General features: G+C 46.3%; 2 protein-coding genes and 1 long non-coding RNA gene across 9 annotated transcripts in view; 1 reads left to right on the top strand and 2 right to left on the bottom strand.

The window, feature by feature from the left end:
* TLK2 (tousled like kinase 2) overlaps positions 1-2,750 on the bottom strand; it is a 37,455-nt gene extending 34,705 nt beyond the window's left edge. For 2 of the 6 annotated variants that reach the window (XM_079949496.1, XM_079949500.1), the window contains exon 1: positions 1,452-1,594. In XM_079949496.1, the coding sequence (XP_079805622.1) occupies positions 1,452-1,515 (64 nt within the window). In that variant the 5' untranslated portion in view covers positions 1,516-1,594. Of the gene's footprint in view, positions 1-1,451; positions 1,595-1,635; positions 1,647-2,027; positions 2,071-2,467 lie in introns of those variants that run through there. The other 4 variants (XM_079949501.1, XM_079949498.1, XM_079949499.1 and 1 more) reach the window with 4 other exon arrangements.
* A 552-nt stretch (positions 2,751-3,302) lies between these two features.
* Positions 3,303-5,012, top strand: LOC307201151. The gene is made up of 2 exons (XR_013832590.1): positions 3,303-3,453; positions 3,722-5,012. It is a non-coding gene; the product is annotated as an uncharacterized lncRNA (long non-coding RNA).
* Positions 5,013-5,524: 512 nt separating this feature from the next.
* On the bottom strand, positions 5,525-23,165 carry LOC307200863 (tRNA N(3)-cytidine methyltransferase METTL2-like). 2 transcript variants are annotated; one of them, XM_079949894.1, is made up of 9 exons: positions 23,043-23,165; positions 21,596-21,687; positions 19,545-19,906; positions 16,986-17,035; positions 14,892-14,952; positions 12,807-12,946; positions 11,626-11,732; positions 8,981-9,046; positions 5,525-7,358 (listed from the first exon to the last, which is right to left on the bottom strand). In XM_079949894.1, the coding sequence occupies exons 1-9, from the start codon at positions 23,132-23,134 to the stop codon at positions 7,165-7,167; spliced, it is 1,164 nt and encodes a 387-aa protein (XP_079806020.1). In that variant the 5' UTR covers positions 23,135-23,165; the 3' UTR covers positions 5,525-7,164. The 2 variants fall into 2 exon arrangements, with proteins under 2 accessions (XP_079806020.1, XP_079806021.1); XM_079949895.1 differs by lacking the exon at positions 8,981-9,046.
* Positions 23,166-26,349: the final 3,184 nt, after the last annotated feature.

Raw genomic sequence — 26,349 nt, 5'->3', positions numbered from 1 at the left:
TGTATTTGCTGTTATCTGCTACCTCCTTTTAGCTGTTCAATAGTCTTGTTATCATGCTATCAACCACTGAAATATTTTAAAATGGAAAGGCTAGTTATATATTTATAGGGAGGGTGTGGAACCTATGGCCTTCCAGATGTTGTTGCACTACAACTTCCATCATCTCTAACTACTGGTATGCTGACTAGGGCTGATGGAGAACTCCACTGAAGTCCAACAACATATGGATGGTCACAGGTTCCCCATCTTTGACTTATAACAGATAAATAAGATGGCAGTGCTGTAGTGTCGCTGGTGATAGTCTGAAGAACATGTCAGCAATATGACCATATGGCTACAACCTTAGCCACACTTTACTTTGAAATATACATATCAGTGCAAGTGATGGGACGTCCAAATAGGCTTATTTTTTATCATACTATCTATTAGAAGGAAGAAAATGGTTCTAATCAAGTACGCTTACAAACGTTCCAAAATCTCCCAACAAGGCTTCTAAAACAACTCAGTAAGGAACCAGTTGGGAAGATAATGAAGCATTCATAATTATTAAAAGCATTCAAGTTTAAAGCAGCCACACAAAGGTGGGTTTGTCACCTCAGGGACTTCTGAACCCCTAAAGTGGGCGGGCATCTGAGAAAGGCATTTGTGCATGTTTTAAACAGACTTCTGATCACTTTCCCCTCAAGGCATGTTAAATTCCCTGAAGTGGGAATTGAGCATCTCTCAAGCATGTATGTGTGCAGAATGACGATAAAGCAAACTAACTGTTGTTTCGTGGCATTATATGAAATGATAAACGAATAAATAACGTCACTCAATTGAGTGTCCCCCTCGCCCTGACTTCTACTTCTTGCTATTCCAGCGGACACATTTATTTCACTTTGTAACCTCCAATCCCGCTCGCTTTATCCTTGACTTCTCAAGAGATGGCCCTACAGTTTAGGACCTGAGACCACCACCTTGTTGGAATTCACAATACAGAGGTACCTCGGGTTAAGTACTTAATTCGTTCCAGAGGTCAGTTCTTAACCTGAAACTGTTCTTAACCTAAAGCACCACTTTAGCTAATGGGGCCTCCCGCTGCCGCTACACCGCCGGAGCACGATTTCTGTTCTCATCCTGAAGCAAAGTTCTTAACCCGAGGTATTATTTCTGGGTTAGTAGAGTCTGTAACCTGAAGCATATGTAACCCGAGGTACCGCTGTAGTTAAAACAGGAGCCAATGGCTCTCCCCACCGGCTGCATAAGTGTTCTCCACCCAGGCAAGTGACACCCAGGCAAGCATCCATCCCCTTACTCCAAGCCTACTCACTTGTTCTTATGGGATGGGGACCACCTCTTTTACTCCAATGGGGAGTGACAGAACAGCATCCCTTTCCCCTCCTGCTTTAACCCCTGCTAACCTATCAACCCCCCATTTTTATTTTAAAAAACGCAGTAACAACCCCTACCCACGCTTCCAGCTGTGGCGACTCCCACCCGTGGGGGCCTGCCGTCCCCAGAGGCCGCTGACATCTCACTCTCCCCTGGACCGGAAAACAAAACAATCCCCTCACGACCAGGCCCAAGGAGGCTCGGTACCTGAGACCTCTAGGCCCGGCAACCCACCCACCCCACCGCGCCCCGTTCACTGACACGGGTGGGCGCGACCCTCTCCCAACCACGGAAAGTTACCAAGGCAACGGAGCCCCCCCCACCCCCCCCAGCACGCGAGAGGGAGGCTCTTCCGCCCCCCCTCCCCAACCGACCAGAACGTTCCCATAGCAACAGCCCGGGCGCGCTCGCCCCCCCCCACAACTCGCCCTTATTTTAAGCCCCCGCCGGGCTCGCAACTTCTAATTAGGCAACGTAGGCCAGTCTCGAGGCCTACACGAGAGAACGGCCAGCACACGCGTTACCTCTCCCCCCCCCTCAAAAAAAACCCCACACACGTCGCCCCAATAAAAACAACCCCACAGTAATATGAAATACCCACACACCCCAAGGCCTACACGGGCATGTATGGGTCCGTCCCCCCACAACGTTACCATAGTAACCCGGGCCCCTTTCCCGAGGTTGGGACACGGGGGGGGGCGAACTCGCCCTTCTTCCGCGGCGTTGCTATAGCAACCGATAGGACTGGGGGGGAGGCGAGGCCTACACAGACTGTTGACACCCCCCCTCAAAAAAAAAATAAAATGTCACCAAGTGTAAGGGCAACGGAGCTGGGGGTGAAGGAGAAGCCCCAGCTGCAAGGCCTACCTACCCCTCCCTCGGAAAGCAGCGCCGCCGCCGCCGCACCTCTTCCCCGACCCTCCTTAGGCCTACCAGGGGAAGGCCGGCCTGTTCGCCCGCTCTCCCGCTCTCCCGCCGGCCCCGGCCTGGATGGAAGGGCGGCGGGGGAGAAGCGAGCCTCTCTCTTCCCGCAGCGCCCGTCCGCAACGTGGGGCCGAGGCAAGGGATGCCCGGGACGCGCGGTCTCTCTCACCTGTGGCGGCTCGGCTGGGCTTCGCTCCTGGGCCAGCCGGGTGGTTGGTTGCAGGGCCCTTTTTTGCCCCAAGGAGAAGACGGGGAGATGGAGAAGGAGGGATCACCGGAGGAAGGTGGCGGTGGGAGAGCAGCTGCTCCTCCCGGCGGAGACCGAGAAAGGAGAAGCGAGCAGGCAGGCCGTAAAATCCCCGGCCTCGCGTAGGCTCCCCGCCCGGCAAAGGTAGCCTCGTTCCCGAGAGGGTTGGGGCTCTCCTCCTCCTCCTCCTCCTCCTCCTCTTTTTCCCCCGAGGAAGGGATTAGGGATGGGTGGGTGGGAGGGGGGGCGTTTACCCCAAAAAATGCTATTCAGGTGGGGGGGTTGGTTGCAAGTTGCGATCAATGGGGGCGGGGCAGCCCCCCCACATTTCACTTTTCTCTCCCCCCCCCAGCTCTCGCCTATACACCCCCTTCTCCCCCGCCCCCCTTTACTTAGGCTTTTTTTTTTTTTTTTAAGCCCAGCCCCCGGATCGATTGGTGCAAGGAGAAGAGGTGTTGGGGGGGGGGGAACCACTTGTGAAAGCACGTGTTGTCTCGCGAGATTTGCACGGGTGGGAGGTTGGTGTGCGGGTGCGCGGTGCGCGAGGTGGGGCGGGGGGGGGGAGGTTGAGTCGGTGGTGGTGAGAAAAAGGTTGGGGGAAGGGGAGAGGTCAGTGCAAGGAGGTGCTAAAAACCTCGGGGTGGGGCGATGGGAGGGCCCGGGCTGCATTGCATTACATTGCATTGCATTGCATTGCATGTTGCTTTTTCAATTTTATTTAACCGTGCCTTGTTTGCGGGCACCAGGTTAAGCGGGGATTGTTTCAGAATCCAGGACCGTGTCCGGCCTGACAGGTGGAAAAAAATTGCTGAGCCAGAGCTTTCATCAAGGGGGGGGGGTTCATGGCATGGAGACTTCATTCCTTCTTGTGGGGTCGCAGCAAAACGAAGAATGGACCCATATACTGGGCGAGGGGGTATTGGGGTACACACAGGAAGGTGTTTCGCCTGTAATTCAAGAGGGGGCGTGGCCGCCTTTGTATAATAGGGACTTAAGGTAGGTGGGTATTTTTTCTGCATTGTGGTCAGGTGCAGGCGGTGGGTTTGTCTCCAAAGGGATGGGGCTCTGTGTCTGGGGGTGTTATTTGCAGAAGGGCAAAGGGGTGGGTGGCTCTTGTTCTTCGGAAGCTTCAAGGCGAGATATATATACAGTTCAACCGGTGTGTTTTTTCATCAGTGGCATTGCGGGAGGAAGTGAAGGATGCGGAAGCGTTTGGGCTGATTGGTGAGCATGTGGGGGGATTTCCTGATCCGGAGGAGAGAATGTGAGTGTACAGAAGGCGTGAGGTGGTTTAGCAATTCACAAGAGTCCTACATGATGTATCTCAAAAGCTGATCAGCGCGAGTTCAATGGAGGCTGCTCCCAGGTAAGTGGGTACATGATTAGTTGGGAGATTGATAGATGTTTTGCCTTGGAAAGGTGTAGGCATCATGAGGAAAAACCAGGTTGAATCACAAGCAGGCATGTGGAGGTGTTGGGGTTAATTTCAAAGGACAAAGGTTTGTGTGTATGGCTTCTTCATTTGCTGGATCCAGGAGAAAGCCCAACAACGTAAGACTAGATTAATTCGTGGGATTCAGATATAATTGTGATACAGTGGCTTGTTTAAAGCTATTGCTAAGGCAGGGGTGGGGAATGCCCAGTCCTCCCCATTTAGCCTGAGGCCATTTTGGCCAAGCCACACCCACATTGGGTATTTGTTGGCACCAATCCAAGATTGTGTCAAATGGTGCTTTCAGTGGGGCTTCTGAAGACTCTGCAAGGGGGAAAAAAGGTCACTTGATGTCATTGCCCACCTGTCAAACTTTGCCCATTGGGGGGTTAGGGAAGATGACAATCTGGTCCCTCAGGGTAGAAAGGTTCCCACACCTGAGCTAATGGAGGAATTCACACAGTGCTAAGTATGTGTCATGAACTGGTTTGGATGCAGAGTAGTGGGAGACACCAGCTGGGGAACCCTCAAGGGAACCCTCAGGGAAAGAAGGCTGAGGGCCAGAGGATTGGTGGTGGAATGATGATGATGAGTGGTGAGAGGGAGAAGAGGGAACAGACTGGGAGAAGGAGGAGTCAGAAGCTGAAGAGGCAACAGGGTTTAGTGAGCAGGAAGAGGCTGTGGCAGAGAGCAGTCCAGAACCAGGAGCAGAAGAGGCAGCTAGAGAGGAGGGAGAGGCAGAGATGAGGCAGGCTGCTGAAGAAGCCAGGGGTCTCCCCCTCCTGCTGCGACCAGCTCCCCTCTCCCCAGTCTACCAGAACATGCAGAGAGATGAAGACGATGGAGCAACAAGAGACAAGAAGGAACCCGAGGTAGCTTGGGAAGGACCTGGGAAAGGAGACTTAGGGAGCTGTGGGGAGGTGGGGACCTCACAACTGACTTATCGGGGCAAGATCTACTTGGAAGAGTTGCTGTGCTCGCTAGGCCTGGTCTCTGAGCTTGTTTTTATTCTTTGAATAAAGAGACTTAACTTCATTGACACCGTGTGAGTTATTGCTGACCTGCCCATGGCCCGCTCCCTGAGAGTATGTGCAAGAACAGTCATCTCCACTAATGCAGACAGAAAGAGGGCACAAACATTTCTCTTACGTTTTCAGCTAACCACTGTTACCCATTTGGAATCACAATAAGCCACAGTATATTTGTGGAAGGAATGAGTAGGTGAGTCTATGGCTTATCTCTCTCTTCTGGGTATGGTGGTTAACAGCCTTTATTTGTTTTTGATTAACCAGTTTCAAAATTTGAATACATTTTACAGACCGTGGTTAATCTTTAGTTTTCTTGAAAAAAGTCAACTTCAAAGAATGGACTATGAAAATGGCCTCTTTCAACCATAATTAAAACTAGCCATAGTTTAGGGTTCAGACATAAGACTAAAATGCTGTCAACAAACAACAGAAACATATTTTTCTAAACTCACAAACATGCTGAAATAAGAGAAGGCAAGGATAGTTAACAAGTCAATTATTCAACTAGGATGACCCCCATAAGAGTAAACCATGGTTTATTGTGACATCTGACCCATAGTCACTTTGTTGAGAGGCAAGTGGGAAGGGCACAAGCCTGGATCTAGTGTGCAGAACAGCAAACCATGTTTAAAGACAAACTCCTTAGTGGAACCTGCTCACAAAATTGTTCATTTTGGGGTCAAGAAGCTAGCATTTGAAGCTGATGTTGCAAACCATGGTTTAGGCAAGCTGTGGTTTACCGTGTTGTCTGAATTCACAGAACCAAAGTTAGAGAAGTTTCCATCAACTACTGGCTGTATTATGGAGACATGAGTGAATTTATGAAGTGTCTGAAGGAAATGGGAAGCAGATAAGCAGCTCAAAACTTACATTTACCTGTTGTACAGGTGCAATCCAAAATTAGGGCTCTTAACTGGCCAGAATTATTTTTCATTATGGTCCCCCCCCCTTTTTTCACGAGCAGGTGATCAGAGAATCTGCTTGCGTTTAAAAAACTAACTTCATTCCCCGTTATATGTTAGTGAATAAGCCAGGGTTATAAATCACATTTCCATCTTGCATGTTTGCACTAAGCAGTAGGCTAATATAGTTACTCCAAGTTCAGCCAGAATTGGAAGCTGTAGACTTCTTACCTTCCTGCCACAGCACAGAAGAGGATGGGGGTCAATGTACACAACTGAGGCTCATTCATGAAACCAACTTTGTGTCCCTCAGCCAATGCACATCATCCCTGATCACTGGCTATGGCTGATGGGAGTTGGCAGTCCAGTATCCGTATGGCACAACATTGGCTGTCCCTGATGTAATGCTAAAGCACAGCTTCATATGCAAAATCTTTAAAAAGGTCTTTTAATTTTTAAAGCTTATTTTCACAAGTTTAGTTCAGTTTTGGAGATTACACAGGCAGGCTTTAACATGTTCTGTTTGCATTAAATTTAGAATTGTTTTAAATATACTATAATTTATAAAATTTGGAGGCTGGAGAGGGTTGTTCCATTTTTTTCTAGCGTGTTTGTTGATCATCAGTGAGGGTGATGCAGTATCACTTATGCCAGTGAATATTTGTTAAAACAACTTGAAATTATTCTAGAAACCTGCAAGATTCCCAGGACACTTTCTTAGACTCTTCCCCACCCCACCCACCGCCAATGTAGAAAAGTTATGCTGTAGGTATAAGAAGGCATGGTTATCATAAACTCCTTGAAACTGATGCAATGCTCTGAAACCCATGTTGATCTTGTTTCGATTTAGTTAAACAGCCAGACCTGCATATATGGGAGACCTTGGTCTGATGCACGTTCCTGCACCTAAAGAACATTTGGTCTGACACACGTTCCTGCATCTGAAGAACGTTTGTTCAGCCCTGAAAAGAAGAGCTGACCACTTGGCAAGGGACTTCCCTCTTTCCTGGTCAACTCAGAACCCAGACCCCTATAAGCCACAAAGTTGCATTACAGTTAATTGCAGGTACTTGGCATCTCAAGAAGGTTCTCCCCACCCACCCTGCAAATTTAAAAATTTTGCTCCGGGTTGGGGCTTGTGCCAGTAAACTTTGTGCTGCTAATATAAGCACCATGCAGTCCTGTTTGCTTTACCAAGTTTGCAGTGAGTTCCCCAGCGTAATAGGGGCAACTGCCAGGGGAGAGGTTCGAGTCTCGCTACGTGCAGCCACTAGGATGAAAGCTGCTCCTTTCTCCTAGAGATTCCTTGTCGCCCTTTGGCTTGCGATATTTACACTGGATCCAGACTCTGTACATGGTGATTTGTTTTCCTCTGTTCACTTGGAGGCGGCGGTCCACAATGTTTTGGGCTTTCTCCAAGCCCGCTGTGGAGAACAGCACATCCAGCTCATCTAAGGGACACAGGAAAGAAATGCGATTTTAAAGTATAACGCTGCAAGGCGGTTTGTGATCAAGATGGAAAAAAACAAGAGAACGACAACAAATAGCAATAAAACCAGTGATAATCTTTTAAAGAGACCGAAAGAGTGGCAAAGATAGGTGAATACCTCTTGGAAGAAGGAAATTGTCAAGCAAGGAAAGGATTGGATGATCATTTTGGTGGGACTACAGTATTAATTTGTTTTTTATATCAACATGAACAAGGATACAATACATCCTCTTGTGCCTCATGGCATGTCGTAGTGAGATGTATTGAGATATTAATTGTTCTGCTCAGTCCATTATATAACACCATATGACACCGGTCTTGAAAGACCTACACTGGCTTCCAATACATTTCCAAGCACAATTCAAAGTGTTGGTGCTGACCTTTAAAGCCCTAAACAGCCTCGGCCCAGTATACCTGAAGGAGTGTCTCCACTCCCATCACTCAGCCCGGACACTGAGGTCCAGCACTGAGGGCTTTCTGGCGGTTCCCTCGCTGTGAGAAGTGAGGTTACAGGGAAGCAGGCAGAGGGCCTTCTCAGTGGTGGTGCCCTCCCAACAGATGTCAAGGAAATAAACAACTATCTGACTTTTAGAAGACATCTGAAGGCAGCCCTGTTTAGGGAAGTTTTAAATGTTTGACGTTTTACCGTGTTTTTAATATTCTGTTGGGAGCCGCCCAGAGTGGCTGGGGAGGCCCGGCCAGATGGCCGGGGTATAAATAATAAATCATTATTATGATCATCATTATTTGCCATAATAGCTGTAAAAGGATTTTTTAAAAAATGTCATCAGGCAAGCTTATATGGCAAAAGGCGATGTGTGACATAATTCTGATTCCAGGCCACAAACCGCACCATGAATTGAGCCCAGAAATAAAGATAAATATAATGTGATTTCGTTGACTGGTTCCAGTCTGAACACCGGCAGGTATAAATTAATATCTTATGTGGAAGAGAAATACAGAATAAAAAGACCCTCTGGTGCAGCCACCTCCTGCAAGACAAGACCAGCGACAACAAACCTCCACCCCCGTTCAGACAGAGGTTCCATGCAGAAATAACTTAAGAACCCTGTACGTGTTGATATGATTGATACAAGTGTTTGAAATATCCTCACTGCTCAGTGGCAACAAATCATGTTTCGCATGAACCATAGTTTTCCCCCAATTCAGATGTCATAGAAACCCAGGAACGGTGATATGAAATATGGGAGCCTGCAGCATTTTCCAAACAAACAAAAAAACAAACAAACAGAATTCTTTGGCTGTGGCATCTGAATCAAGCCCATGTAAGTCTTGAGCCCTTTTTTTATCACATCGTCAGGGTTTTTGCTTTTTCAGAAACTGGTGTCCAGTTCTCAGGATCACTGCTCCACATATGTAGAAAGGCCACAATGGAAATGGCTCAGAGCATCAGGTTATCCATCCATCCTGGGGTCATTTCTTCTCCCTGCCACCTGAACCAGCATCTTCTAAAACATCATTTCCTGTCTGCTTTGGGCCAGAAACCAAGCCTGAGCTGATTCAGCCTTTATATCAGTGACAGCCAATTGATAAAGAGTGCGGTAGGACCTGCAAGTTAGTTACCTTGTGTGAAAAAATAAACTCTGGTGCCATCTCCTCTCACGTAGAAGTTATCAGCCAGACACTGACCTGAAAGAAAGGAATGAGAATTTTGACTGCAACTCAGTTCACTGCTGCTTCCACCTCCAAAATAATAATAATAATAATAATAATAATAATAATAATAATTTTTATTTATACCCTGCCCTCCCCAGCCAAGGCTGGGCTCAGGGCGGCTAACAAGCAATAATAAAACAAGTTGAATGAATACAACTTAAAAACAAGATTAAAATACAACATTAAAAATATAGAAACATTAAAATACAGCCTCATCACAGGAGGAGAAAGGAAAAAGAAAAAAAAGAAAGAGGGGGAGGGAATCAAATTGGCTCCAAGCCAAAGGCCAGACGGAACAACTCTGTCTTACAGGCCCTTTGGAAAGAAATCAGATCCTGCAGGGCCCTGGTCTCATGAGGCAGAGCGTTCCACCAGGCCGGAGCCAGTGTTGAAAAGACCCTGTGGCTCTGGTTGAATCTAATCTAATTTCCTTAGGGCCCGGGACCACTAGGGTGTTGCTATTTACGGAGCTTGAGGCTCTCTGTGGGGCATACCGGGAGAGGCGGTCCCGTAGGTACGAGGGTCCTAGGCCGTGAAGGGCTTTAAAGGTCAAAACCAGCACCTTAAATCTGACCCTGTACTCTACCGGGAGCCAAGGGGCTGATAAAGACATCTACCCTCTTCGGTTAATACTCAGGCACCTGCACGGAGAGATGTGGTTCTCCCATTCAGCAGTTGCAAAATGTTCAGAAAGAAGAGGAAAAAGGCCTGGCAAGGTGTACATCAATTATGATTGATGTCCTGGCTGAAAGGGAGCAAGCCAACCTGTACTTTGCTCCCCAACATGCTCACAAGCACTCAGCACCTTACCAACTGAACACTGAAAATTTGGGGGTTTGCATTCTCCCATTTTGCAGCTGTATATTTGTGTCAATTCCCCCTCCTTTAAATGTACAGAAGAAGTTTGCGGACTGCATGTTAAAAACCCCACCGCTGAGCAGCCTTCCCCAGCCCTTTGCTTTCCCTGCTCCTTGTCCATATCAGAAGCTCATCCTCAAAATGCTGCACACACATCTCAAAGGTTGCAAGTTTTTTAGCTGGGGCAATTAGAATAAGATCCGCTCTTTGACTACTGATTCAAAACCTAAAATGTATTTTATATAATTGACCCTTTATTTTTTGTATATCGTATTGTTGTTTTTTCACTATGGCCAATGGCTGACGCAAATAAAGATTCATTCATTCATCTCACCGAGGGTACAGCAAGAGCAAACAGGGGCATCGCCTGGCTTAAAATTACTTCCTCGTTCTGCTGTGTGGGGATGAAACAAGGTGGGCTTAGAGGCCCAAAAGTTAGCCTGTGTGAAAACAACAACATCCATCCCCGGTTCCTAAAAGCAGAAGTTACGTCTGACACTCTCTCACAAGCACACGTTCCATTTCTTTAAGCGGCAGGACCGTGTTGGTGCCTTAACTTCCCGGTGAAGGCTAGAGGTTTTGTTTCTCAAGTAATAATAATAATAATAATTTATTATTTATACCCCGCCCATCTGGCTGGGTTTCCCCAGCCACTCTGGGAGGCTTCCAACAGAATATTAAAATACAATAGTCTATTAAACATTAAAAGCTTCCCTAAACAGGGCTGCCTTCAGATGTCTTCTAAAAGTCTGGTAGTTGTTTTTCTCTTTGATATCTGGTGGGAGGGCGTTCCACAGGGCAGGTGTCACTACCGAGAAGGCCCTCTGCCTGGTTCCCTGTAACTTGGCTTCTCGCAGCGAGGGAACCGCCAGAAGGCCCTTGGCACTGGACCTCAGTGTCCAGGCAGAATGATGGGGGTGGAGACGCTCCTTCAGGTATACAGTGGTACCTCAGGTTAAGTACTTAATTCGTTCCGGAGGTCCGTACTTAACCTGAAACTGTTCTTAACCTGAAGCACCACTTTAGCTAATGGGGCCTCCTGCTGCTGCCGCACCGCCGGAACACGATTTCTGTTCTCATCCTGAAGCAAAGTTCTTAACCTGAAGCACTATTTCTGGGTTAGCAGAGTCTGTAACCTGAAGCGTATGTAACCCGAGGTACCACTGTACTGCACCGAGGCCGTTTAGGGCTTTAAAGGTCAGCACCAACACTTTGAATTGTGCTTGGAAACGTACTGGGAGTCAGTATAGGTCTTTCAAGATTGGTGTTATGTGGTCCCAGCGGCCACTCCCAGTCACCAGTCTAGCTGCCGCATTCTGGATTAGTTCAAAGGTAGCCCCACATAGAGCGCATTGCAGTAGTCCAAGCGAGAGATAACTAGAGCATGCACCACTCTGGCAAGACAGTCTGCGGGCAGGTAGGGTCTCAGCCTGCATACCAGATGGAGCTGATAAACAGCTGCCCTGGACACAGAATTAACCTGTGCCCCCATAGACAGCTGTGAGTCCAAAATGACTCCCAGGCTGTGCACCTGGTCCTTCAGGGGCACAGTTACCCCATTCAGGGCCAGGGAGTCCTCCACACCCGCCCACCCGTCCCCGCAAAACAGTACTTCTGTTTTGTAACCGCTGAGATGCAGAGGGGGCGACTGCTTCCTTTACTAAATGGCAATACTGCTTGTTCCCTCCCCTTACCTTTTTTAAAGCGGAGTTGGGCTAGATCGTAACGGCCATAATCTCGTAATAAAATAATTCCGCCAGGTTTCAGTAGTTTGCTAAGTCTGTTGATTACACACTGCATTCTGTGGGAGAAAAACAGAGGGAAAAGACTCAGCAGCCACTGAAACATGCTAGTACAGTGGTACCTCAAGTTACAAACTTAATTCGTTCCAGAGGTCCGTTCTTAACCTGAAACTGTTCTTAACTAGAGGCGTGCTTTCACTTCACTAATGGGGCCTCTTGCTGCCACTGTGCACATGATTTCCGTTCTCATCCTGGGGCAAAGTTCTCAACTTGAGGTAACTCTTCCAGGTTAGCGGAGCTTGTAACCTGAAACGTTTGTAACCTGAGGCGTTTGTAACTCGAGGTACCACTGTAATCTAACAGTTCGGAATAACTAGAGAAAGCAAAATATTTTTTTTTAATAACATATTTATTAAAGTTTTCAAAAATGATACAAAAAGAAAAGAAACAACAAAAATACAGAAATATAAAAATGCAGAAATAAAAACAATTTAAAAACACGTACAATTTCCGTTCACTTATTTTCTTTTAACTTGTTTTCCCGACCTCCTCACACCTCCCTTTCTTATATTCCAATTCAGATTATTTGTTCAGCAAATCCTCACCATTAGTTCTTTTACTTATTTCAAAACCTTATTTTCCATATCTCTTAGCATTACAGCTGGAAACCATTTAATTTCTTTCCAACTAGAGAAAGCAAAATAAAGCTTCCATTAAACTACAGTGGTACCTCATGTTACATATGCTTCAGGTTACATACGCTTCAGGTTACAGACTCCGCTAACCCAGAAATATTACCTCAGGTTAAGAACTTTGCTTCAGAATGAGAACAGAAATCGTGCAGCGGCGGCGCGGCGGCAGCAGGAGGCCCCATTAGCTAAAGCTGTGCTTCAGGTTAAGAACAGTTTCAGGTTAAGAACGGACCTCCGGAATGAATTAAGTTCTTAACCCGAGGTATTACTGTAATTTTGTTGCCCGTATTCAGCATAGTTAACCCGTGTCCTTACAGGTGCTCTAGATTTGCTGCAGTTATACAAAATGCAACTTTGCAAAATATCCCTCCCCCCGCAACCCCCTCCCCCCCCCCATATTAGGCAAGTACAGACACAGCAGCAGCAGAATGCCATACGTACTTTTCCGGGAGCAGAGCGGAAAGGACGAAGATGAGAACCACAACGTCCACGCTTTCGTCTGGCATCGGAAAGGGAGTCCCGGTCTCACACAGGTCATGGACAAAGGCAAAGCAGCGAGAGGTGTCATATTCCGGATGGGCCTGTATGTTCACACAAGTATACTTTGAGCACACTTCACGTTCTACCCTCGCCACAACCCTGCGGAACAGATTAAGCCGAGAATCGGCAGCCTGCCCACACCAACCCTACATGTCACAAAGTGCAGTTCAATTACTTCAGGTTTCCTCAAACTCAGGCCTCCAGATGTTTTGAGACTACAATTCCCATCATCCCTGACCACTGGTCCTGCTAGCTCAGGGATAGGCAAACTCCGGCCCTCCAAATGTTTGGGACTACAGTTCCCATCATCCCTGACCACTGGTCCTGTTAGCTAGGGATCATGGGAGTTGTAGTCCCAACCATCTGGAGGGCCGGAGATTGAGGAAGCCTGAATTGGGTGGTATGTGAGATGGGGCACTGTATTTAGGACAAATCTGAAAGCTCACCTGTTCTCACTGGCTTTTGCCTGCAGGAATCTTTATTTGCTGCGTTCTTTGCTGCCTCTGTGTCCTGCTTTGAGCTGGGTGTATGTCTGTTTTATCTATTATCATCGCCACCATCACTTTAATGACTTGAGGAAAGCTTTGATTCTTAAAGGTGGCATAAAAAGTATTTTAAATAATTTTTGGGCTGAATAGAGCTTTTTATCTTGACCTTCAAGGCCAAATGTGCAAAAGAAACACACGCCCTCCCATCAGATGTCAAGGAAAGAACAACTATCTGGCTTTTAGAAGACATCTGAAGGCAGCCCTGTTTAGGGAAGTTTTTAATGTTTGATGTTTTATCGCTTTATTATTATTAATATTCTGTTGGGAGTCACCCATAGTGGGTGAAGTATCAATAAATAGTAGTAGTAGTTGTTGTCACTACATCTGAAACAAAGTATGCATCATATATTAAACTTGCGGCATGGTACTTCATTAAACTGGGAATATTAATTTATGCTCTTGTCATTTTGCCTATTTATGATAGAACTGCATACAGTGGTACCTCGGGATGTGAACGGGATCAATTCCAGAGCCCCGTTCACATCCTGAACAGAATGTAAGACGCAACTGCGTGTGCACGGATTGCGTTTTGCCTCTTCCGCACATGCACGACGTCCTTTTGAACGTCTGCACATGCGCAAGCGGCAAAACCCGGAAGTAACGTGCTCCATTAATTCCGGGTCGCCGCCGAGCGCAACCCGAAAATACTTATCCTGAAGCGTATTTATCCCGAGGTATGACTGTATACGATTTCGTAATTTTTGTCTATTGCTATCCTCTGTGTTTATTGCTTTTCTCCCCGCTCAGGGATTGAAAGAATGAATAACAGGCTAGAAATACTGCAGATAAAATAAAGTTTTGGTGCTGATCTTTAAAGCCCCTAACGGCCTCAGCCCAGTATACCTGAAGGAGCGTCTCCACCCCCATCATTCTGCCTGGACACTGAGGTCCAGCTCCGAGGGCCTTCTGGTGGTTCCCTCACTGCAAGAAGCCAAGTTACAGGGAACCAGGCAGAGGGCCTTCTCGGTAGTGACACCTGCCCTGTGGAACGCCCTCCCACCAGATATCAAAGAGAAAAACAACTACCAGACTTTTAGAAGACATCTGAAGGCAGCCCTGTTTAGGGAAGCTTTTAATGTTTGACGGACTACTGTATTTTAATATTCTGTTGGAAGCCTCCCAGAGTGGCTGGGGAAACCCAGCTAGATCGGCGGAGTATAAATAAATTATTATTATTATTATTAAATAAAGATATCCGCTCCCAGAGGTCAAAGAGTAAGGCCTCCACCCAGCTCCTACCAATGTTCTCCAGCGAGGTCTCTACTCACCAGTTACTAGGTAAAGAGTCAAAGGGCAAAAGCCTTGCTGACATTAACAACAGAATTGTATTAACTTACAACATCAAAGGCCAAGTACTTTTAGAAATACAGCTGCATTTCCCACCTAGCCAAGACAATTAAAACATCTTCTCTTACTAAGCTTTGTTGTTGTTTTTTACCTGGACAAGCTCTACCGCTGTTTTGGAGAAGTCACAGCAATATACAAACAAGCCCGGATCGCTGAAATAAACCAGAGAAGACTGGTAAGGCAGACAGAACAGGGAACGTATGTGGACTAAAGGGTCCAAATTTACACTGTAATATGATCTTAAATGCTTTTGAATTATGGTGCTGGAGGAGACTCTTGAGAGTCCCATGGACTGCAAGAAGATCAAACCTATCCATTCTGAAGGAAATCAGCCCTGAGTGCTCACTGGAAGGACAGATCCTGAAGCTGAGGCTCCAGTACTTTGGCCACCTCATGAGAAGAGAAGACTCCCTGGAAAAGACCCTGATGTTGGGAAAGATGGAGGGCACAAGGAGAAGGGGACGACAGAGGACGAGATGGTTGGACAGTGTTCTCGAAGCTACCAGCATGAGTTTGACCAAACTGTGGGAGGCAGTAGAAGATAGAATTGCCTGGCGTGCTCTGGTCCATGGGGTCACGAAGAGTCGGACACGACTAAATGACTAAACGACAACAACAACAACAAATGATCTTAAAGAGAATTTTTACAAAGTGATGTATCATTGGTATTTAACTCCTGAGAAATTATTCAGAATAAACGAAGATGTTTCAAATGCTTGCTGGAAATGCCAAGAACATGAAGGGACATTTTATCATGCTTAGTGGACATATAAAAAGGCTAAAAAAAATTGGATGTGGATACATACGTTTTAAAGGTTAATATGCAATCGATGCCAGAATTTGTTTCTTTTAGGGCTAACAGATACACAGTTAGAAAAGGGTTATGGAAGATTACAGTGCCAGATTGCTATTTGCACAAAGATGGAAAGATACAGCCCTAGCCACTATAGAGGATTGGCTGATAAAACTATTGGACTTGGTTTAATTGGAGAAAAATCATTACCGACATTTGTTAAGGTTCGGAAATTTCTTACGGACTTTTTGCATGAAAGAGAAAATGATATTATCTGGATTTGAAGAAAAAAAATGCTGGTTTATGAAAGACAGAATGGCTGGGATCATAAGGAATGAATATCATATGTAGCTGCAGGACAGAGAACCGGAAGTCCAAACGGTTTAAACAAAGCCCCACAGTGCCTCTGTTCTCTTTAGGGCTTCCTAGAGGGTATTGGTGTGTGTGTTTTTTGGTTTATAAAAAATATGCATTCTTCAGGTTTATACATTTCACAAATTTTACAATCATTTTGGCATTTCAAAACTTGACTTCCTTCCCCCACTTTCTGCAGTTCCTGAAATTTATTTTTAATATCTTCTGCATATCCAAATTAACTTAATTGGCTGATTTATTCATCTTCTTTAAATATATGCTTTTATGAAACTGCAAGTTATTGCAACAATCCTGCCAATGTTCTTAACAGTTTATAATTTGTTTGTAAATATTCCATAAACTATTTCCATTCTTTTATTTTTAAAACTTGCAATCTTGATTTCTTATTCTTCTTGTAAGTTTCACCATTTCTGCATATTCCATAAGTTTTTGTATCTATTCTTCCTTTGCTGGGATTTCTGCTTCTTTCTATTTTGGGGCGAGTAACATTCTTGCTGCTGTAGTCGCATACAGAAATAAGTTTCTATAGAGTTTAGGTTGTTCTGTCCCTATAATTCCCAAAAGAAAAGCTTCTGGGGTTTTTTTAAACAAAGGTTATTTTAAACATCCTTTTCATTTCATTATATATCATTTCCCGGTAAGCTTTAACTTTACTACAAGACCACCAGTTATGATAAAAAGAACCTTCTTTCTCTTTACAAGGGTTTCCTTTCTGGCTCTCTCTGGCCATTTCTGGGTTGGAATTGAATTATTTCCCGGCACCATGCATATGCACAATCATATGATTAGAATGTGCATGAGTGAGGGGGATGCCTTTACCTCAATGTCAAAAATCCTCTGCACGGTGGAAGCAAAGGAAGAAGACGAGGTCACATGTGGGTCATTTTTGCCATGGTGGGAACATTGGGAATCCCAGTGAAAGCAACATGAAACAGAACCATTCTAGAGACCAAGTCTAAAAAACCATCTTATTGGTTTGTAAACCTCAGCGTATGATCTGCTTGCCGTCTCTCTTACTTGTTGGTTTGGAGGATGGGGAAAACAGTGTTTCCTGCTCCACAGCCCACCTGCCAATAAAGCAAACATAGTGAATATTTTCAAGCCTCTCCCCTTATGCTCTCATTTAATGCCAATATCAAATACATTTCTCCCTGGGTCAGCAACTAGCTTTTTACAGGAGGGCTGCCTTGAAATACTGTATTTTTCTGTGTATAATACAGTGGTGCCTCGCAAGATGAAATTAATCCATTCCGTGAGGCTCTTCGTATAGCGGTTTTTCCGTCTTGCGAAGCAAGCCCATTGACAGCTTAGCGGATTAGCGCTATTAGCGGTTTAGCGGCTTTTAGCGATTAGCTGTTAAGCGGCTTATCAGCGGATTAGCTGATAAGCGGCTTAGCGGCTTAGGAAAAGGGGGGAAAAAGGAAAAAAACCCCGCAGGAACTAACAAGACATTTTCGTCTTGCGAAGCAAGCCCATAGGGAAATTCGTTTTGCGAAGCGCCTCCAAAACAGAAAACCCTTTCGTCTAGCGGGTTTTCCATCTTGCGAGGTGTTCGTCTTGCGGGGCACCACTGTAAATAATAATAATAATAATAATAATAATAATAATAATAATAATAATTTATTTGTACCCTGCCCATCTGGCTGGGTTTCTCCAGCCACTCTGGGCAGCTTCCAACAAAGATTAAAAATACATTAAAATGCCAGACATTAAAAGCTTCCCTGAACAGGGCTGCCTTCAGATGTCTTCTAAATGTCAGGTAGTTGTTTATCTCTTTGACATCTGATGGGAAGCGTTCCACAGAGCGGGCGCCACTAGGCCCTCTGCCTGGTTCCCTGTAGCTTTGCTTCTCACAGCCAGGGAACCGCCAGAAGGCCCTTGGTGCTGGATCTCAGCATCTGGGCAGAACATTGGGGGTGGAGATGCTCCTTCAGGTATACACGCCCCCATGTATAAGACACCCCCTATTTGGGGGGAATCCAAATTAAGAAAACGGGGGGGGGGGGAATGCCCAGAGTTGTTTTTGAGCTTTTTTAGGGGTGGGGTGGGGTGGGGTGGGGTTGACACCTCCAATCAAGCCCGGCCATTTCCTCAGCCACCAATAACACACCCAATAGCCGCGGACGCTATCCGGCTCCCGGCAACATATAACACGGCCCCCCATGCACTAACGATGTATAAGATGAGCTCAAAACATGATCTTTTAATAAAAAAACCTAATCTTATACACGGAAAAATACGGTAATGATGGGGTGTGGCTGGCCAGGGCACCACCCCACTCTGAAATAGACTGCCACCAGGCCCCATGACTATGCCCTCCTCGCCTCCACACAGGGGCATCATATGGTATCACTCAGGGACTATGTCTGGCCCAGGGGCTGCCAGTTGCAGATTCCTTTAATCACCCCCCCTTGCAATTATCTTGAAATTATGCCTCTCAACACTACAAAACTCGTGATCATGCAGTGAAACTGAAAGGCATCATGGCTGTATGCACAGAAAGGGAAGCTCTTCTAACAAAATGGCATCAAAGAAGTTTTATATGGCCAACGTGTCTACTGGAGCCCACTAACCACATAAACACAGAATCAAAACCTTTTATGTTCACAGCTAATATCTCTCCAATAACTGTTGGAATTCATGCTCCATGATTGCAGTCATGGGATTGTTGTCTATCACATGATGGTGTATGTTTTGACTCCACAGAGTGGGAAGTGACGGAGACAGGATGTTTGTGTTACTGTGTTCCATGAAGTGGGACTACTGTCCTTTGTTCTTTTTCTCTTTGCTGTCTGATGCTAGAGAGAGAGGGAGCCATGTTGCAGTGCTCCGTGTGTGTTTATATGTAAATAAAGTAGATTAGCCAAAATGCTGAGTTGCTGAAGTCTGTCACGCAAGTTGTGCAAACTCTGCAGATCCCTAAGTGTGCCGGTTGGCATCAGTTGCTGTGATGTTCGGACTGAAGAAAGCTTTTGAAACTTCCGAATGACTGACCAGGAGGGAGAGAACATGCCAGGCAGGCATGTGTCTCTACCAGGGTCCTACTCGAGTGTAGGCTGAGCTCCTGACAACTACATGGGGGGGGGGAGTGAATAAATAGCACAGGGTAAACATCACCGTTAAACCCCATCCATTAGTCTCCCCAAAGCCTATTGTTGGTAGGCAGAATGCTGAGCTTGTTGGGATTCGCAGGATACTGAGTAAGTCTGCAGGTTTCAACAGGCTGATGCAATACTCTGTGAAGTGCTGGGTCAGAGTGACTCAGCAGGAATGTGATTAATGTGATTGGCTATCACCTGTTTTAAAAAGGAAAGCCTGTTCAACAGTGGTTGTGGTGGTTGTGCTGTGGTGTGGTGGTGCTGTGGTGGAGAGTATTCGTTTGCCTTAAGGAGCAGGTACTCTGTATGGACTGTTTTTGTAAATACCTGTATATAGCTCACATTAAAAAGACTGCACTGGAAAAACCTGGGACTCTGAGCGTTTCGCTAAAAAGCGCCGTGAGGAATTCGCGACAGAGCTAAGTGGAACTATTCGCCCAACAAAGCATGCTTTGGTTCTGATTCACTGTGTAGTTACCTCTAGTATTCTGTAAGTAGCAGATGACCCTGGGAAGTCTCTTAGTTTTTGTTCCTCCAGTTTCTGTGCTGCCACTTCTGTTTGCGTTTGGTGGGTGGAGTTACAACTGTTTATCTCCGAGTCCTGACGCTCCAAGATCCCAGTCTCCGGTGAACTAAGTCCATTGCACTCCCGAAGGCCTGAGCCTTTTGTGTTTTTCGCAGCAGCAGCCTCAGAGGCACACACGTCAACCGTACTGGCATTCTGGTTTGGAGCCAGCTCAGGAAATTCGGTGAACAGCCAGTGTCGGTCCTTGAAAAACCCATTTTCGTGGGTTTTGTAAAAGTCATTCCAATACTTGCTGGCACTGATCTCATAAGCATCTGCAAAGAAGGGTACAAGTGAGAAAAACTCCAGTCCAAGTCCTTGACCAGAGAAGGAGCTTTGCAGTTTAGGAGACAACACCTTAAACCTAGAAGAAACTCTCAGTGGTTTTTTTTTTTAAATTAAGCCAGCTAAATATTTTTTCCATCAAACTCACTCCAAGGAAGCAAATCCCAGAAGACGTATTTTGCTATGTAATTGTTCCCAGTGACGTAGGTTTCCAAACATCCTATTTGCAAAAACCTCCTCCGTAGATTGATTCAAAAAGCAGGCTGTGGGTCTAATTTTTTATTTCAAAAGGGGCGTGTGGGTGAGGGGAGCCAAAACTCTCCCTTCCTACAGTCCATCACGCCAAGCACTTTCCAGGTTGGTTCACTTCTGCTATCAGAGCTAAGCTGAGGAATAGGATAGATTGAGTCACCGACCACAGAGAGTTCAGCTCCCCTTAACTGTTTACAGCTTAGGATGCTAAGATCAGACCTGCACCCCCCCCCGCAGTTTATGCCTGAATGGGGAGGACAAATATGATGGGTTGCCACCATCGTATCTATTTTGACAAACATACCCAGACCTGTAAAAACTATGGTTTGTGGTATTAGGTCAAGCCAGTTTCCAGTAGCTGTTGGGAGATAATTTCCAGAAACCTGCGTACTAAAAATATGGGGTGGGTGGCATTCTATACACAGGATAGTCAAATCTGTACTAACCTTTATGTTTCGATTATTTTTATTATGTATTTTGTGCTTCGATTATTTTTATTATGTATTTTGTGCTCTGTACACCGTAACTTTGTGTTGTGAACTGCCCAGGGATCTACGGGTATAAGGCAGTATACAAATTTAATAAATAAATTAAAAATAAACAAACATGGGACTCATTGGGCACCTCAAAATGCACAAGCAGCAGAAGGGTGGGCTAAAATATCCCCCTGGTTGCTTTGCAAGCTTATTTTGCATACAGATGTGGAAACCTCCATGTGAGTTCTGTGACGGTGTCTTACACATGAAGATTTAGCACGCTTCAAAGTTGGGTATAAAAGATAATGAGATTTTTTACTTTTATTGCAACATGAAATTGTAATCATAATTTTGATCGTAATAACAGATTGTGTAAATTTTCTTTCCTTTTCCCTCCCCTCTTAAGTTGTACCCCCTTTTCAGTATTGTTCCCTTTTTCTGTTATGTAATAAGCAGGGGAGGGGGGAGAAAAAAAAGGAAAAGATTTAGCAAGCTTCAAAGGATGTTTGAACTGGGCGTCTTGGCATACTTAACTCTTTGTCAGTTTTCAAATATTCAAAATAACCAGTGTGATCCATTGGATTGGGAGGCTTAAGCACAATACCTAGCAAACATGGATTCAGTGGGCAAGCACATCTATCTCGCCTTCCTATGTGTAAAATGGGAAAACGGCAACAAACCCACAGCGTTCCAAGAAGCACAAACCTTTGAGGCTGACTTGTGAGAATGCCAAAGTTAATAGCGATTTGGAACTCTGCTTCACAAACACAAGTCCCAGTGGCACAAAACTGGCATATGAGTCATGCAACGAACCTACGGGCACGATCCTCCAGCGTAACGTCAAGACTAATTTGCTCTGTTGACTTCAGTGGGGCTTAATCACACCTCATTTCTTCTAGACTGGCTAGAGATATCACCGCCAGAAGAGGTGATATCGTGCACTAATAATACCTTGCTGATCTTGTGGCACAAACTCTGTGCTGTTCTCTTGGACCTTCGCTTGTGCTGCGGCTTCCTGCTCCTCAGACCACTCCACGTTATCCCTGCGGGAAGCAAAGAAGTATTTATCTGGTTTTGTTAACCCTAGACACCGGAATCCATCTGTGCCGAGCTAGCCTTGCCTGCAAGTGTACCATTGGCTCCCATTACGTTTCCGAGCACAATTCAAAGTGCTCGGCCCAGTATACCTGAAGGAGCGTCTCCACCCGCATCGTTCAGCCCGGACACTGAGGTCCAGCTCTGAGGGCCTTCTGGCGGTTCCCTCCCTGAGAGAGGTGAGGTTACAGGGAACCAGGCAGAGGGCCTTCTTGGTGGTGGCGCCCGCCCATCAGATTTCAAAGAAATACAGTAGACCTTCCAAATACGAATTAAATTCATTCTGGGGGTCTGTCCGCAACCTGAAAAGTCGGAGGTGCTGCTTCTGCGCACGGCACCCGAAAGTTACGTATCCAGAGCGGTACGTAACTAGAGGGTCCACTGTAAACAATTAACTGATGTTTAGAAGACATCTGAAGGCAGCCCTGTTTAGGGAAGTTTTTAATGACTGATGTTTTAATGTATTTTGTGGGTTAAAACACAGGGCCTAGGACTTGCCGATCAGAAGGTCGGCGGTTTGAATCCCTGTGACGGGGTGAGCTCCTGTTGCTCGGTCCCAGCTCCTGCCAACCTAGCAGTTCGAAAGCATGTCAAAGTGCAAGTAGATAAATAGGTACCGCTCCGGCAGGGAGGTAAACGGTGTTTCCGTGCGCTGCTCTGGTTCACCAGAAGCGGCTTAGTCATGCTGGCCACATGACCTGGAAGCTGTACGCCGGCTCCGTCGGCTAATAAAGCGAGATGAGCGCCGCAACCCCAGAGTCGGCCACGACTGGACCTAATGGTCAGGGGTCCCTTTACCTTTACCCTTTTGTTGGAAGCCTCCCAGAGTGGCTGGTGAAACCCAGCCAGATGGACAGGGTATATGTAAGTAATAAATAAATAAATACATCCATCCATACGTAAATAAATGAATAAATATATAAATAACTACTACTATTAACCAGCAGACAAACTGGCCTCGAAGATCTAGGGCAACATAGTCCTGAACAACTGTGTTAATCTAGGGATGGGGGCGGGTGGACTGACAGATTCTGAAATGAAAGAGACGACTTGCCAACAAAAATCGGAAGGGACCCGAGGGTCATCTAGCCCAACCCCCTACAATGCAGGAATCTCAGCTATAGCATCCATGACAGATGGCCATGCTTAAAAACCTCCAAGGGAGGAGAGTGCACGACCTCCTCTTTCACTGCAAGCTCCACGCGGGCAGGGACCTTCCTCCTTGGTTTTGATGGCAGCTAGATTGGTACAATGCGGAAAAACTCGCACCGCAGTCCTCATTTCCCCCACCTCTCCTCCTTACCAGGCGTTGTGCTGGAAGAGGCGAGCCGGGTCGGTGAGGAAGCGGTTCCCAAACTGCTTCCTTCTCCTCCCGTCCTGGCTGGGCGCCGCCATAAGCACGAGAGGAAGGAAGGAATTAAGGCGGGAGGGAACTGAACCCGGAAGCAGACCGCAGTGTGACGCTTCTGCCGTTTGCGCGGAATAGGAAAAGAGACGCGGAATGCGCATGCGCGAGGGCAGTCGGGCTTGCCAACGCCTCCTTCCTCCGCGTTTAATTTTCCCGGCGGCGCGTTTCCTGGGGTGGACCAGAATGAGAACTATCCAGCCCCGTCTAAGCTTCCCGACTCGTAGAGCTAGAAACTTGCAGAGTGGCACGTGGAGTGAATGGCGTTTTTCAGTAGATTGTTGTATTTCCCTCCGCTTAGAGGAGGGAAGTCTCTCTGCATCAAAGAGAGCAACTGAACTGGCTCAAGCCGGAAAAGGTCCAGTATCCCATCTTCTCGCAGTGGATACAGGATTGCAGCCTCAGGTGCCTTGGGAGGAAAGCGCAGTCCATTGGCCCTGAGAAATCAGAATGTTTGTTTGTGGTGGTGAACTGCGATTATGCAGTCGTCAAAAAAAGGCAGTTTGCTACACCTTAAGGCGGGATGGGGAAAGTGGAGGAAGCAAGCAAGATTTCCAGTACAGTGGTACCTCAGGTTACATATGCTTCAGGTTACATACGCTTCAGGTTACAGACTCCGCTAACCCAGAAATACTGCTTCAGGTTAAGAACTTTGCTTAAGGATGAGAATAGAAATCGTGCTCCGGCGGTGCAGCAGGAGGCCCCATTAGCTAAAGTGGTGCTTCAGGTTAAGAACAGTTTCAGGTTAAGTACGGACCTCCGGAACGAATTAAGTACTTAGCCCGAGGTGCCACTGTAATGAGAAGGTACGGCTTCAGTGCCCTGCATTCCTTTGGTGTCCCCTCTACCTTGACTACCACAAGCAGAATAGTTATGCAGCGGCTTGAAGCACAATGAGGTCACTTCCTCCCTCATTGTATTTGCATGTTGTTGTACAAACAAAGAGAACAACAACAACAACAATAACAACATTATACCCCGCCCTCCCCGGCCAGGGCCAGGCTCAGGGTGGCTAACGCCAGTAAAATTACAGTAAAAACATAATAGGAAAAGGAAAAAAAACCCCCACAATTTAAAATACTGGTTAAAATGCAATTTAAAATGCAGCCCCATTTTAAAAGTAGGCCATAGATCAAAACCATAAGGGGAGGGAAGCATAAGGGTCAGACTGAGTCCAAACCAAAGGACAGGCAGAACAGCTCTGTCTTGCAGGCCCTGCGGAAAGATGTCAAGTCCCGCAGGGCCCTGGTCTCTTCTGACAGAGCGTTCCACCAAGTCAGGGCCAGTACTGAAAAGGCCCTGGCCCTAGCTGAGACCAATCTAACCACCTTGCAACCTGGGACCTCCAAAATATTGTCCTCTGCTGGGCATACCAGGAGAGGCGGTCCCATAGGAACGTGGGTCCTAGGCCGGGGGTTGAAATGCCTCCACCTGATGCACATTACCTGCTTGGTATTCCCATACCTGCAACACTTGTGAACTATTCATGAAGCTGTCATCTGCACACATGCAATGGCTGTCTCAAACATACACATCTCAGCTTAACTGCAAAGTGAATGTGGCTCCCGTTTTCAAATCGGATGGAAGCTGTTTCGAGGGGAAATGCATCAAGCAGCAGCATTTCTGAATAAACTACCGGGCAGGTATGGATTGCTGGTAATGCCATGTAGGGTTGCTGGAATTTCATGGACATAGCAGAGGTACTGGAGTCAGAAGCAGTGTCTGGATAGAAGTGGCTAAAAAATGTCCAGGAAAATCTGGACATATGGCAACCCATGCCAGCAGTGTCATTTTTGGCAATGTTCATTAAAAATAGCTCAAAAAACTTGCGATTTTGCCATGCCATAAAAAGCTCAACAACTTTGGGAAAACTAAAAAACGTTCAACAACGTTTGTGTCCAGATCATCACTTTTTGAAATATGGCAACCCTATGTGTATAAGGTAAAGGGACCCCTCACCATTAGGTCCAGTCATGACTGACTCTGGGGTTGCGGCGCTCATCTCGCTTTATTGGCTGAGGGAGCTGGTGTACAGCTTCCGGGTCATGTGGCCAGCATGACTAAGCCGCTTCTGGCGAACCAGAGCAGCCCACGGAAACGCTGTTTACCTTCCCGCCGGAGCGGTACCTATTTATCTACTTGCACTTTGACGTGCTTTCGAACTGCTAGGTTGGCAGGAGCTGGGACCGAGTAACGGGAGCTCACCCCATCGCGGGGATTTGAACCGCCGACCTTCTGATCGGCAAGTCCTAGGCTCTGTGGTTTAACCCACAGTGCCACCCACATCCCCACCCTATGTGTATACTGAGCTTCATATACCAGCAGCAGGCGTGCAGTGGAGCCAGAGTTAAGCAGTAATGTGTATACAACCTAAATTGTGCAAAAGCATACACATGGGTTGCTTTGTCTAAATTACCTAGGTTGTAATATTCAGGTTTGTGTGGTGCAGAATCTTTAAAGAAGCACGCTGTAAACCCAGACCTGATATCAGTCTCACTCAGCTTTCAAATATGGCTGAGTTAGATTGGGGGGGGGGGCATGACTCCTTGCTGCCATCTAGGTCTCAATGCTTCATACTTTCCCCCATTTTGATGATGCCCAAAAGGATTTCATTTACCTAAAGGAAAACCTCAGCAAAGCAAGGACTGCTGGAGCAACACAAATGAGCATCATGGACTATGGCTATATTCTTTCCTAATCTTTTCTAGCCTCTCTCCTACCGCAAAGGTCCCTCCCTGTTATCCAAGGACTGCAGCTTCCCCCCTCCCTTTTCTGAGACTCATTCCTAGAGAAAAAGCAATTATTTTGCCTAGCCTGTGCTTGAGAATATATACAAGGCATAATTTCTCGTCAGCAAAATAAGAAGAACGACGATGGCTCACTTCACAGTTTTCTCGGAAGGATTAACAAGGTAGGAGGACTACCCTTGTACAGTAGGATTCTATGATTCTAAGTACTTCTCAATAAAAATGAATCAGGATGATTGAGTTGCGGGAATTTCTTGCAAAGGGTTGTGTGGAAATCCCAAAGTTTGAAATTCAGAACGTCAGGGTTTGCTTAAAGTTCAGTCTAAAAGTGGATCCCTATTTGTTTACAAGAGGTGGGGGATCTATGGACTGACAGTAAGAGCTGTTCGACAGTGGAATTTGCTGCCAAGGAGTGTGGTGGAGTCTCCTTCTTTGGAGGTCTTTAAGCAGAGGCTTGA

Source organism: Podarcis cretensis (genome assembly GCF_951804945.1).
Source record: "Podarcis cretensis genome assembly, chromosome: 13".
NCBI classification, from domain to species: domain Eukaryota; kingdom Metazoa; phylum Chordata; class Lepidosauria; order Squamata; family Lacertidae; genus Podarcis; species Podarcis cretensis.
The sequence above is the reverse complement of the archived record's forward strand: the minus strand, read 5'-3'. Positions and strand labels throughout refer to the sequence as shown.

What these genes read in the sequence shown, in the direction of transcription:
- LOC307200863 (XM_079949894.1), bottom strand. Translation starts at nt 23,134, where the DNA reads ATGGCGGCGCCCAGCCAGGACGGGAGGAGAAGGAAGCAGTTTGGGAAC. An exon ending in CAGCGGTAGAGCTTGTCCAG is followed by an intron (nt 12,947 to 14,891) that starts GTAAAAAACAAC and finishes GTGAACATACAG; the next exon opens with GCCCATCCGGAATATGACAC. An exon ending in TCCGCTCTGCTCCCGGAAAA is followed by an intron (nt 11,733 to 12,806) that starts GTACGTATGGCA and finishes TTTCTCCCACAG; the next exon opens with AATGCAGTGTGTAATCAACA.